We start from the raw sequence: 12243 nt of genomic DNA, 5'->3' as shown, positions 1-12243 counted from the left end.
TTTCCGCATCCGGTCTACCAAAGCCGAGTTTGTGCTTTGTCCTTGCACTTTCGCCACGACAGTGGATTTCCTTAGAAATCAGTAGAAATACAGTAAAAATACACATTCTTACGTTTTTTTAATGACTAAATTGAGGTAGGATGGGAAAAGGGGGCACTTAGACCGAGGAATTTTCTACAGAGTGTTGGGAAAGAGGAAAAGGTCTGGGCGAATCTGCTGAAGCGGATCTGTTGGCTGTAAAAACAAAGGGGTAAGTCAGCTGATGTTCCCTGTGCCCCAGCTCACTGACAGCTCGGAGTGTGCGTTCGGCTCACGACTTCGGAACTAGGGTAGGTGAGCCCAGGACCAAGAGCGAGGAATATCTTTGGGACTGCATCCGCCTAACGGAGGGGGTGTTGTCCTCATTCGGCAAGAGCTTCTCGCGCCGGCAACTTGCCTTCCCTTTCCTGCACTCAGAACCTGCTCTCTGTTGGCGGCAGGATCCCATCCCAATTTTGCCCGGAAAACCTTCCTTGATTTTACCCCTGCTAAAAATAAATAAATAACATAAAATTGGGGAGAGAGAACTAAAGTTTCAGTTTGTTGAAACATAGTAAGTTTATATGTTGAACCGTTTAAAACCGGAGCTAATGGTTTTTGTTGATCGAAAATACTGAATCTAAACAAGATTAGATCATAACCCACTTATCCCTAACTTTCAGTTCCCTTTTACTGTGTTCCCTTACTGCCTTTGTCTTCATCATGTATACTCAATCAGTATCCTATGATTTTTAAATTACTACGGTATTAGAGAACTTTTATTATTATTACTAGCCTTCATCTGTTGATCATCTTGTTTGTCAGATGCTTCGTATTTATTACTCAATTAATCCTTATGACAGTCTTACAAATTTAAAGACTCCCCGGTGCCCATCTAAGCTGAGACCTGTAGAATGAGTAGTTGTTATCCAAGAAAAAAGGCAGTAAGAGTGCTCTAGGCAAAGAAAAATCATTCAAAAAGGTTGGAAGTGGAAAGAGAGGTTTGGTATTAAAAAGAGCTTAATATGACTGGAAAATGGTTTGTGAATTTGTGTGTTGAGGATGAGGGGTTGCAGGTGCTGGGGGGGAGAAGTGTGGAAATAGAAACGTTGTGTACTGGGTGAAGGCATTTGAATTTTATCCTGAGAGCAATGGAATATGATCAAAAAGTTTTAAGTAGATGAGCAACATGATCATATAGGCACTTTGGAAAGATTACTGTAACTTCAGCATGGAGAATACTGTGAAAACTGATTTGATGGTGAAAAGTGTAGAGATGGAGCGAGCCTACTAAGGAGGCTGATAAATAAATCCTTAATTGATATTGCTTCTTCCTCTTTGTGGCCAGAATTTCGTCTTTTTGAAGTGTCCGATTTACCTTTTGGGATATACTGTACTTTTTCTCACATGGAAATCTTCCTAACACCATCTTTCTTGCATCCGTATCCAATAAGATCTCATACTCACAGCATCCAAGATCTTCAAGATCACTTCTTGGTCCCCGATCTGTTTCTTTGACTTCGTATTCACCAGTTGTTTCATAAACTCCTTATCTGTCCACCTAGTCATCTCTTCCTAAAAATCTTCTCTGCTCTTCTCTCCGTGTTCTCTCTCTATTATTGAGAATCCTGCCTAGGTATGCAAAATAGTTTATGGGCATAATGGCTTTTTTTTTCCTAAGTGAAGTTCAAAAGGAACTTTTTTTATTAAAAAAAGAAAAGAAGCACTTCATTTTCTTTGTGAAGATTAAAATGCAGGGATGAAGGTAGGAAAACCAAAAATAATTAGCTTTGAGTCACACAAACAAAATCACTGAGTCGTGGAACATTTTCTTAGAAGTGGTACAACAATAACGAAACATGGTTTTTATGGACTTATAATCTGCTGGGTTTTTGTTTGTTTGTTTGTTCTATAGAAATCCTGCCAAAGAAGATGAAGAAAAGCAGAGAAAGATTCTGCAACACAGAGAGGGAATTTGTATATAAATTCAAAGTAGGAAGTCAGTGCTTAGAACTGAGGGTGCCTCTCAAATTTCCTGTTCAAGAGAATGCCAGTCATTTACATGGGCGTCTAATGCTGCTGCACAGTTTACCATGCTTTATAGAAAAAGGTGAGAACTGATTTTGTAAAGATTTATCTATTTATTTTAGAGAGAGAGACACACAACGAGCTTGTGGGGGTTGGGGGAGGAGCAGAGGGAGAGAATCTTCAAGCGGATTCCCCACTGGGTGTGGAGCCCAGCACTGGGCTTCATCTCATGACCCATGAGGTCATGACCTGAGCCAAAATCAAGAGTCAGACACTTAACCAACTGAGCTACTGAGGCACCCTGAGGATGGATTTTTTAATACTTTATTATTTTCTGATAGTCTCTTTCCTTAGACATTTCATATTAGAAAGCTTAAGCCTGAGAAGCTTGAAACAGCAGATGTGTTTAATTGCTTCCTAGAATAAAAAGGTTCCCCAGGCCTTTGATTTATTGATATTTTTTCTATAACCCTTGTAGTTGTTTACTAAGTAATTTAGTACAAAAATTAAATTATAGGGGCACTAGGGCAACTTGGCCAGTTAAGTGTCTGACTCTTGATCCCAGCTCAGGCCTTGATCTCAGGTTGTGAGTTCATGCCCCATATTAAAAAAAAATTTAAAATAAATGAAAAATTAGCTACAAGGTTTGGGTTAGAATGCTTACTCTCTTAATTTAGTTGGGTGGATTCATTTCAGTTATCACTACTTATGATATTAGAGAATTGTGTTGCTAAATGCATTGCCTTTTTAATGATCTGGTCCTCTATTCCTGAGATATCATGGAAGGGAAGCAATACTAATCTTTGAATAATTATTGCTCACCTAAATTAATTCCATAAGGTCATCTGTATTAAATCATTTGTAAAAGGTCTCTGTGTTTTATCTCGCAAATGATAAAAACATTTGAAGTTGAGAATATGTTAGGTCATAGAGTTGTAATGGAATCTAGGAACTTTTTAACATGATTTCATTATACAAATAAGGAAACTGGTACATTGAAAAGTTAAATTCTTTGCCTAAAGCAGTGGTTCCCAAAGGTTGTTCCTTGATCAGAAGCTACAGCATCCCTTGGAACCTTGTTAGAAATGCACATTCTTGGGCTTCGCCCCATTCTTTCAGAATCAGACACTCTAGGGGTGGCATGTAGCAATTTATTTCAGTACGCCCTCCAGGGAATTCTTATGCATGCTAAAAACTGAGAACCATGGGTCTAAGGTTACAAACATAGTGACAGAGCCAAAATCAGAACACAAATACCCTGATTTCTATCCCTATGCTCTTTCCATTATATCATCTCTAAGTAGGGTTGCTAAAACTAGAATTATAAATCATCCCAATTAAATCCATTTAATATGCTAATCACCCAATTTCTCTTTCAAATTCAAAGAATGTAACTCTATATATAGGAAGCTTTTTTATTTAAATATGATAACCTTCTGAAAATTTGTAGATTTTTCTTTTTTAGTTTTTCAGTTTCTTTTTCAGATTTTTCTTTTCAAACTGAAAAATCAGACTTAAGAAAGTAATGTTTTTAAATCAGTGTCAAGGTTATACATAAGAGTTAAGAGTTTTAACCATTCTCAATGCAATAACCTGTAATAGTAAAGAAAAATAATTGTGAAACTAGTCAAATGATACCCAAGCTAATTTTATTTTATTTAGACATTCAGTTAAGGATACAAGCTTGATAAAATTTCACATTGGAAGACCTATCCAGGTAAAATGTTCCCTCTTTATGTTGGGATTTTCTGATGTTGGCATTTCTTATCCCTGTTACAGACTTAAAAGAAGCTCTAAGCCAGTTTATAGAAGAAGAATCCCTCAGGGATTATGACAGCGATGCCGAAGCATCCCTGGAAGCTGTGAAGTCCGGTGAAGTAGATTTACATCAGCTAGCCAGTTCATGGGCCAAAGCTTATGCTGAGGTAAGAAAATAGATAAGATTGTGAATTTCAGAGATATTCTGGACTTCAATGAAGCTTTTAAATTGCTAAAGTAATAGTGAAACAGTTGCGGAATCCTTTTTTCTCGACATACTAGACTTTATTCCATAATATATGATCTGTATTGACATTCATGTGCTTCCTTCCTGTATGAGGGTAAGCACAAAATACTTTATGTAATGTCTTTGTAAAAGGGCAGCTACTTTTGTATTTCTAACCAGGACAGGGTTGGCAGATTTAGCAATCAAAAATACAGGGCACTCAAATCCCAAAGAATGAATATATTTTTTTTACTGTAAGTATACCCCACATATTATATGGAACATAATTAGAGTAAAATTTATTCTTTTCTTATATGAAATTCTAATTTCATCTGTAGCATCTGGAAACCTTAAGCTAGCAGTAGTGGTTCATTTTAAGCTTTTACTTTTGTCCTCTCACTTATCCTCACTATTCTTGTTGCCTTTTTTGTTTTTTTAAGAGATAGAGCAAACTGGCGTGAGTGGGGGTCGGGGGCAGAGGGAGAGAGAGAATCTTAAGCAGGCTGCATGCTCAGTGCGCAGCCCGATGCAGGGCTTAATCTTACAACCCTGAGATCATGATCTGAGCCAAAATCAAGAGTCAGTCACTAACTGACTGAGCCACCCGGGTGCTCCCTCACTGTCATTTTTATAGTTACATAATGTCATCATTTTTCTATTTAAGTAATATATCTTATTTCATAAAGTCTAAGATGCCATCTATCATAACATACCATTATTTTATTTACTACTGAGATAGAACACCACCACCAATTAAACAATGATAGAATACCAAGATACCATCAGTACAAGACACATTCTGATTTCTCAGAAGTGTAATGTGAAAAAATATGGACATATAATGGTGAATGAGATAGACACAAAATGAATTTACATTTGAGTTAGAGAGCCAGAAACAAAACTACACAAACAGACAAATTCAATAATTGCAAGCTATAATGAGTGAATTACATACCACTTTAAGCAACTCGGTCTATGAGAATTTAAAAATCAATTTTCTATGGTGAGTGCTGTGAGGTGTGTAAACCTGGTGATTCACATACCTGTATCCCTGGGGATAAAAATATATTACATGTTTATAAAAAATAAAAAATTTAAAAAAAATCAATTTTATGGGGTCATATTTTATTGTTCAAAGCAGTTTCCTTCATGCCTATTAAGGTTTCCTAGTATATTTTAAAAAGATGATACTATTTACATGTATTATTTTATTATTTTTTTTAAAGATTTTATTTATTTATTTGACAGACAGAGATCACAAGTAGGCAGAGAGAGAGGAGGAAGCAGGCACCCCGCTGAGCAGAGAGCCCGATGCGGGGCTCGATCCCAGGACCCTGGGATCATGACCTGAGCTGAAGGCAGCGGCTTTAACCCACTGAGCCACCCAGGCGCCCCTACATGTATTATTTTAAATATTAAGAACACGGGTGCATTAAAAAAGATACACCTGTAATAATTATTATTTAAAACCACATCTTTCTGCTGATGAGAAAGAACATAAGATGTAGTAAAAGAATAATTCTACTCAATTTATTCAAGTAGTATTTTTTTGTACATCTAAAATGGGTTGGGCACACAGTTGAGAATAAGTCTTTGCCTTCAAGGAGCTTATGCTCTGTGGAAGGAAACAAAGAAGTCTGTAGCCAGTAACACTGTGCAGTTAGTGTTGGGATCAAGGTAAATACCTGGGAGCATGTAGAGAAGGTGGGGGAGGAAGAGTGCCCAAGAGTTCCTGAAGAAAGCAATCAACCCCTCTTCTAGGATTGCTATTGGTTTGATACAAAATCTGGAAGCAGAGCCTCTTCCAGCCCTGATTTGGTATAATCAAAGAGACAACTTCCCAAATGTTAGGTCAGTGACTGGTTAGGTGTTTAAGTTGATATTATTATAAATTGTAATTACCATATTCACTAATTTATGGTTTTCCTTATTTTTCTGCGTATTAGCCATTCTAAAAATAGGAATTTGACTATCTTCCAGATTAATGATCATAACAATAGTAATAATAATAATATTAATATAACAAAATAAAAACACTTTATACTTATTCATTTACTCCCAAGATTATGGATTTATTGTGAACTAAAATCAACAAACCTCCATAAAGCAAGTAATCTGTTCTCACCCTCTGCAAATTTAGAAGATACATAGCACCCCACATTACATAGAGTTCAGCTTTCTAACAATGCCAGAATACTAGAAGTATAGTTGCTTGTTTGTTTTTAAAGAATTAAGGAAAGAAAGGACGAAGAATCTAATTCTGAAAGTAAAAAAATGGAAATCTTGACTATCAGGAAAAAAACCGAGAGGACCCACTGGATATATTCAGGCTGTGAAAATTATAAAAGCTGAATAGCTAGTACAAGCTCAAGAAATGTAGGAATCAGCAACTAAAAAGGAGTTAAAAAAAGAAAAAGAAATTATGTTGCAAGTCACCAAAAAGCCAGGAGAGATTAGAAGCTGCAGCCTTGCAGAGATCAGAAGAATCCAAGTATGATGAGCCCCAGAAAGGGGGCTACCGCATTGCTGCAGTGTATGGGTAAACAGTGTTACAGTCACCTGAGAAGGATAATGGGACCATCAGTAAAAAGGTGAAAGAGCATAATGTTTACAGTAATATTGATGACCTTGGTTTTGAAAGAAGGAGCTCCATTTACTATAAATGGACTTAGCAGATGTTTCAAATGCTAATATATTTAAATCATGAAACTTTTGCCTTCACCACCTTTTAACAAAGATCTTCTAAAAATGTAGTACAGGGGTACCTGGCCGGCTCAGTAGGAGGAGTGTGCAGCTCTTGATCTCAGGCTCCTGAGGACCCCGAGTCATTGTTATAAATATAAGTGATGATACCTTTGGGTGATACAGTGAGGGTCAGCTCCAAGGAAGGATGTCTGTCCCATCTCTGCAGAGATGTACCGAATACCCTGCTGTTATGTAAGGGATTTCTGTTCTAGAGGACCATTGCCCCCTGACAACAGAGCTGTACTTCAATGGATGTACCTGCCTGGTAGCATAGGTTCTGATGGCCTACTAAAGTATGTCTGACTGTGAATCCCTACTGTGTGGAGGAATTCTCTTTTCTTCCATGTTTCCTTTTCTTGCCTACTGCCATAGGTTCTACGTTTTCAGCCTCTAAAAACCTTTTATGGTTTTTTCCTAATCAACTTCTATGTCTTTGCTATTGCACTAATTTTTTTTAATTATGAGAAGTAAGCTTGGCTAGATGAAGAAAGCTAGACAGAGCCAACTGTTGGCAAAATTGTGAAGTTGACTTTGTATTTTTGGCGGTGCCCTATGTTCCATTTCAGTGTTGTCTTCTCAAGTCTCTCTATTCATCCATTCATCAAATGTGAACTCAGCTTCTATTAGGCATCAGATATTGTGTTAGGCACTTGGGGATAAGCAGAAAGAAAATAGACACAGTTCTTACCTTCATAGAGTTTACAGACTGACAAATATTTAAAATTGAGTGCCGTGGGGGCGCCTAGGTGGCTCAGTTGGTTAAGCATCTCCCTTCAGCTCAGGTCATGATCTCATGTCCTGGGATGGACCCCCATGTGGGGCTCCCTGCAGAGTGGGGAGCCTGCTTCTCCCTCTCCCTCTTCCTCTTCTCCTCCCCCCACTCATGCACTCTCTCTCTCTTTCAAGTGAATAAATAAAATCTTAAAAAAAATAAAAATTAAATTAAGTGCAATGAATATGATAAGTGCTATGGTATAAGACAGTTGCAAGGAGAACACAAAGCTGGAGAACTTCAGAAAAGCTTCCCACAGGAAAGAGAAAGTGAGTTGAGGCCTGAAAGATTAGTTGGAAATAGGTGGGTGGAAGGTGTGTGGTGGGAGAGGAGAGAAATAATATCCTAGGTAAGGTGTACAAATATAAAGGTCTGGAGGTGAGAGAGCACATGGCACATTAGAAAAACTGAAAGTTGTTCAGAATGGCTAAGAAAGAGAATTGCAAGTCATCTTGCATTCTGTCTTTATGCCGAAGGTAATGAGCAGCTTTAGAAGAGTTTAACAGAGAAGTAAGATGATGATCCTAATTGCACTTCAGGAATATCAGTTCAGTGCATTAATGTGAAGAGTTTATCCTGCAAGAGAGAAATACTGGAATAAGTTAGAAGACTGTTGTAGTTAGGGGAGAAATTATAAAAGCTTAGTCTAGAATAATGGTAGTTAAAATGGTAGATAAAGAGAAGATACCAAAGACTTTCCATTCATGTATTTGTTTATTCAGCAAACACTGTGTGTGGATCCTGTACCAGACATTGGGGATGTATCAACATGACAAATCTGGGCCTTATTCTCATGTAATGTTAGTGAAGAAGACACTTAATGAGTATGTAATTTACAATATTAAAAATTTTATTAAGGAAGTAAGTAGGGTGCCATGAAGAGCCAAAAAGGGGGTGAGGTAGGTTGGGAGAACCTAATTTATATAGCATTAGAGAACTCCTCTAAGATGTATTTAAGCTGAGACTTGAAAGATAAAATATCACTTGGCTCAGATTTCTGGCTTGGACAACTGAGGGAATGGTGGAATGGTGGCTCCCTTCACTTGAGCTCCCTTTACCTAAGAAGCAAGTTACAGCATAAAAATGATGGCTTCGGTTTATACCCTTTAAATGGGAAGTGCCTACAAGAGGCATCTATGTGGAGAAGTCCCATAAACACTTAGCTGTGTACACCTGACACTCAGGAAAGATGATTGGATTAGAGACATGGGTATGGGAGTCATTCATACATAGATAAATTTTGAAGTCATGGGATGAATGAAATTGCCGGTGACTATGTAGAAGGAAAAGAATGCATTCCTGTGCAGAATCTTGATGAAACCCTGCATTATAGTTATCTGTTGACTTACCTGTATCTCCTGCTTGTGTGGATAGGCGCCTGGAAATGTTTAGTTTATTCTCTATTATAGCTCTGGAACCCAATGCCTGAAAATATAACAGTGCTTTGGTATGGGTTGGTAGATGGCAAAAAAAAAAAAAAAAATGAACATACAAATAAATGAACACACTAATACTTAAGAGATGAACAGAGGAAGAAGAATCTGCAAAGGGAAGAGAGGGATTGGCCCAGGAAGTAGAAAGAAGAGAGATTATGGCTTCATGAAAGTTGAAAAAAAAGAGGTGCCAAGAAGGAGGAAATAGCTCATAATGTCAAATGCTGCTGAGAAAATGAAGTGAGGAAAAGACTCAAAAAATATCCATTGGGTTTATCAAATATTCTTTCTCTGCGGCAAGATCAGTTTTAATGGATTGGTGGGGCTGAAACTAGATTTCGGTGACTTCAAGAATGGAAGTGTGGAAATAAGACTTTAAGAATGGAGTGTGGAAACAGAATGAGTACAGATAACTCAAGAAGCTTGGTTGCATAGAGAAGAAGGGTGAGACACTTACAAAATGAAAACACAAGGTCAGAGGTTTGTTTGCGATGGTACCAATGAAGACTAGAAGGGATAAAATCCAGAACTCAGGGAATTAATCCTGACTGGGAGGAGGGACATTTCTTCTGTTTTGGCAGAAAGGAAGAAGAAAAGGATGGATACAGATTCTGAAAATTTTATTGCTTTAGTAGCAGGAAGTTGAGGACATTTTCTTCTAACTGCTTCTACTTTATCTGGGAAATAAAGAACAGGCCACATGAGGTGGGGAACTAATGACACAATTGGATATTTGAGGAGAGAACTGACCAGAAAAAGATGGGATTGCCAGGCATCATTCAAGGGAAACGTTAGAGTAGCACCAAACATTAGAGTAGCACCAATCTGTCACCATAAACGTCACATTTTTGTGCTTTTTTTTCTGCTGCAGTGTTCTACAGTCTGATTTCAGCCATAGAGAAGAGGAAATGAGTTTTGTTAGGTGGGCAATAGAAAGAATATCAGTCCTGGGGGTTGAGGATTTGGGCAAGACAATGGACCATTCTCTAAACAGCTAAGAGAAGAAAATGAAGCTGGGCTGGACCTAATGGCTGATAAAATATGAGAAAGTAGAAGGGTCTGTGCAGTGGAGATCCTGATGATTTAAAGAACCAGTAGCCTGGGAGTAATTGAATGTGAATCTTGGTTAGAGGTTATAGTCAAAGACTGAATGTTTCAATTTCAGAGGCTAAGCTATTCCTGGGGATGATGCAGAATGGGGTTTTAAGGAGGAGTAGAGAACTTAGTAAAGATAAGTTCTGAGAAGCAAGAGGCAGGGCATTAGATTGGTTTACCCACATGGGCATCCAGGTAACCCAGGCTGATGACAGGAGTGGAAAAGAGAGGACGTCTGTGAACTGAGGGCCAAAGCTTTATGCGGGATGGTGGAAGTGGGGAAGTAATGGCCTGGACATGAAAGAGTTTTCTCTCTGCAGGTCTTTACCCAGTGTCCCCATTCCCCTCAGCTATCACAATTCCTTTCCTAGTATCCTCTGTCCTGAATAAATGGCATGAGTTAGGTTAGGAAAAAACTCTGTTTAGTGCTTCTCGTGTAGGTAGTTTCTACCTATTTGTAAGGCTTACTCTGGGCCAAATTTTAAATTGATGCTGCCAATTATTAGTTAGCTTATCTGTTACTATGTATGGGCAGGCAGATCCCTATGATCTCTCAGGGCTACTTCCTACATAATTTGAGCATGAACCTGAAGTGAATTTTGAACTGAGCTGAAGTCACATATGCTATTTATAATTCCTAGAGCAGTTACCAGAATGTGCTTTTGGGACTTCAAGATCAAAATCTTCTGCACAGCAAAGGAAACAGTCAACAAAACAAAGAGGCAATCCACAGAATGGGAGAAAATATTCACAAGTGACACTGCAGACAAAGGGCTGATATCCAAGATCTCTAAAGAACTCCTCAAACTCAACACACACAAAACAAATAATCATGTCAAAAAATGGGCAGAAGATATGAACAGACACTTCTCCAAAGAAGACATACAAATGGCTAACAGACACATGAAAAAATGTTCATCATCATCAGCCATCAGGGAGATTCAAATCAAAACCACGTTGAGATACCACCTTACACCAGTTAGAATGGCCAAAATGAACAAGACAGTAAACAACAAATGTTGGAGAGGATGTGGAGAAAGGGGAACCCTCTTACACTGTTAGTTGGAATGCAAATTGGTGCAGCCACATTGGAAAACAGTGTGGAGATTCCTTAAGAAATTAAAAATAGGGCTACCCTATGACCCTGGAATTGCACTACTGGGTATTTACCCCAAAGGTAGAGATGTAGTGAAGAGAAGGGCCATCTGTATAATTTAAAAAAAAAAAAAAAAAAAAGAAGGACCATCTGTACCCCAATGTTCATAGCAGCAATGGCTACAGTCACCAAACTGTGGGAAGAGCCAAGATGCCCTTCAACAGACAAATGGATAAAGAAGATATGGTCCATATATACAATGGAATATTATGTCTCCATCAGAAGGGATGAATACCCAAACTTTGTATCAACATGGACGTGACTGGAGGAGATTATGCTGAGTGAAATAAGTTAAGCAGAGAGAGTCAATTATCATATGGTTTCACTTACTTGTGGAACATAAGGAATGACACGGAGGACATTAGGAGATGGAGAGGAGAAGTGAGTTGGGGTAAATTGGAGGATAAGACAAACCATGAGAGACTGTGGACTCAGAGAAACAAACAGGGTTTTGGAGGGGAGGGGGGGAAGGGGTTGGGTGAGACTGTATTGCATGGAGCACTGGGTGTGGTGCATAAACAATGAATCTTGGAACACTGAGAAAATAAATTAAAAAAAAAAAAGAATGTGCTTTCAAGTTTTCAGAGGCATCAGAGCAGATGAAATCCATGTTCAAGATTCAGCTAGTCACCTTAAACTCTTCCCTCCTGATCTGGCAACTGGTTGAAGTGTAAGTGAAAGAAAACAAGGGGGAAAGCTTACCGATTGAGTGACTGGGTTCAAGATAACCTAGTTCTGGGATATGTCTGCTTGTTTAATTTTTAGGTAAATTATTACTCTGAGTTATATCATCATCGATTACAGTTTTTGTTTTCATTGGTAAGAAAAGGGAAGAATTCAGATTGTTCTTTTTTTTACAGGTGTATGTCTACAAAGATCAGTAATGGAAAAAACATTGAATTCTTTGTGTCATTTCCACTTTTGCTGTTAAATTATATAATCTTTGATAAAGGACTACTCAGCCAGTTTTCTCGCTTGTAAAAGCATTGTGTTTGTCTGATGTATTGACAGA

The 12243-nt window shown here is 38.1% G+C and overlaps 1 protein-coding gene across 1 annotated transcript in view; it reads left to right on the top strand.

The window, feature by feature from the left end:
* The first annotated feature begins 236 nt into the window (after window positions 1-236).
* Window positions 237-12243, top strand: part of C8H12orf4 (chromosome 8 C12orf4 homolog) — a 40338-nt gene continuing 28331 nt past the window's right edge. Inside the window, exons 1-3 of the mRNA XM_059184552.1 lie at window positions 237-329; window positions 1934-2128; window positions 3826-3971. Of these exons, the coding sequence (XP_059040535.1) occupies window positions 1951-2128; window positions 3826-3971 (324 nt within the window). The 5' untranslated portion in view covers window positions 237-329; window positions 1934-1950. The remainder of the gene's footprint in view (window positions 330-1933; window positions 2129-3825; window positions 3972-12243) is intronic.

Source organism: Mustela lutreola, chromosome 8, assembly GCF_030435805.1.
Source record: "Mustela lutreola isolate mMusLut2 chromosome 8, mMusLut2.pri, whole genome shotgun sequence".
Classification (NCBI taxonomy): domain Eukaryota; kingdom Metazoa; phylum Chordata; class Mammalia; order Carnivora; family Mustelidae; genus Mustela; species Mustela lutreola.
Note: the sequence above shows the minus strand (reverse complement) of the source record. Positions and strands in the feature narration are given on the sequence as shown.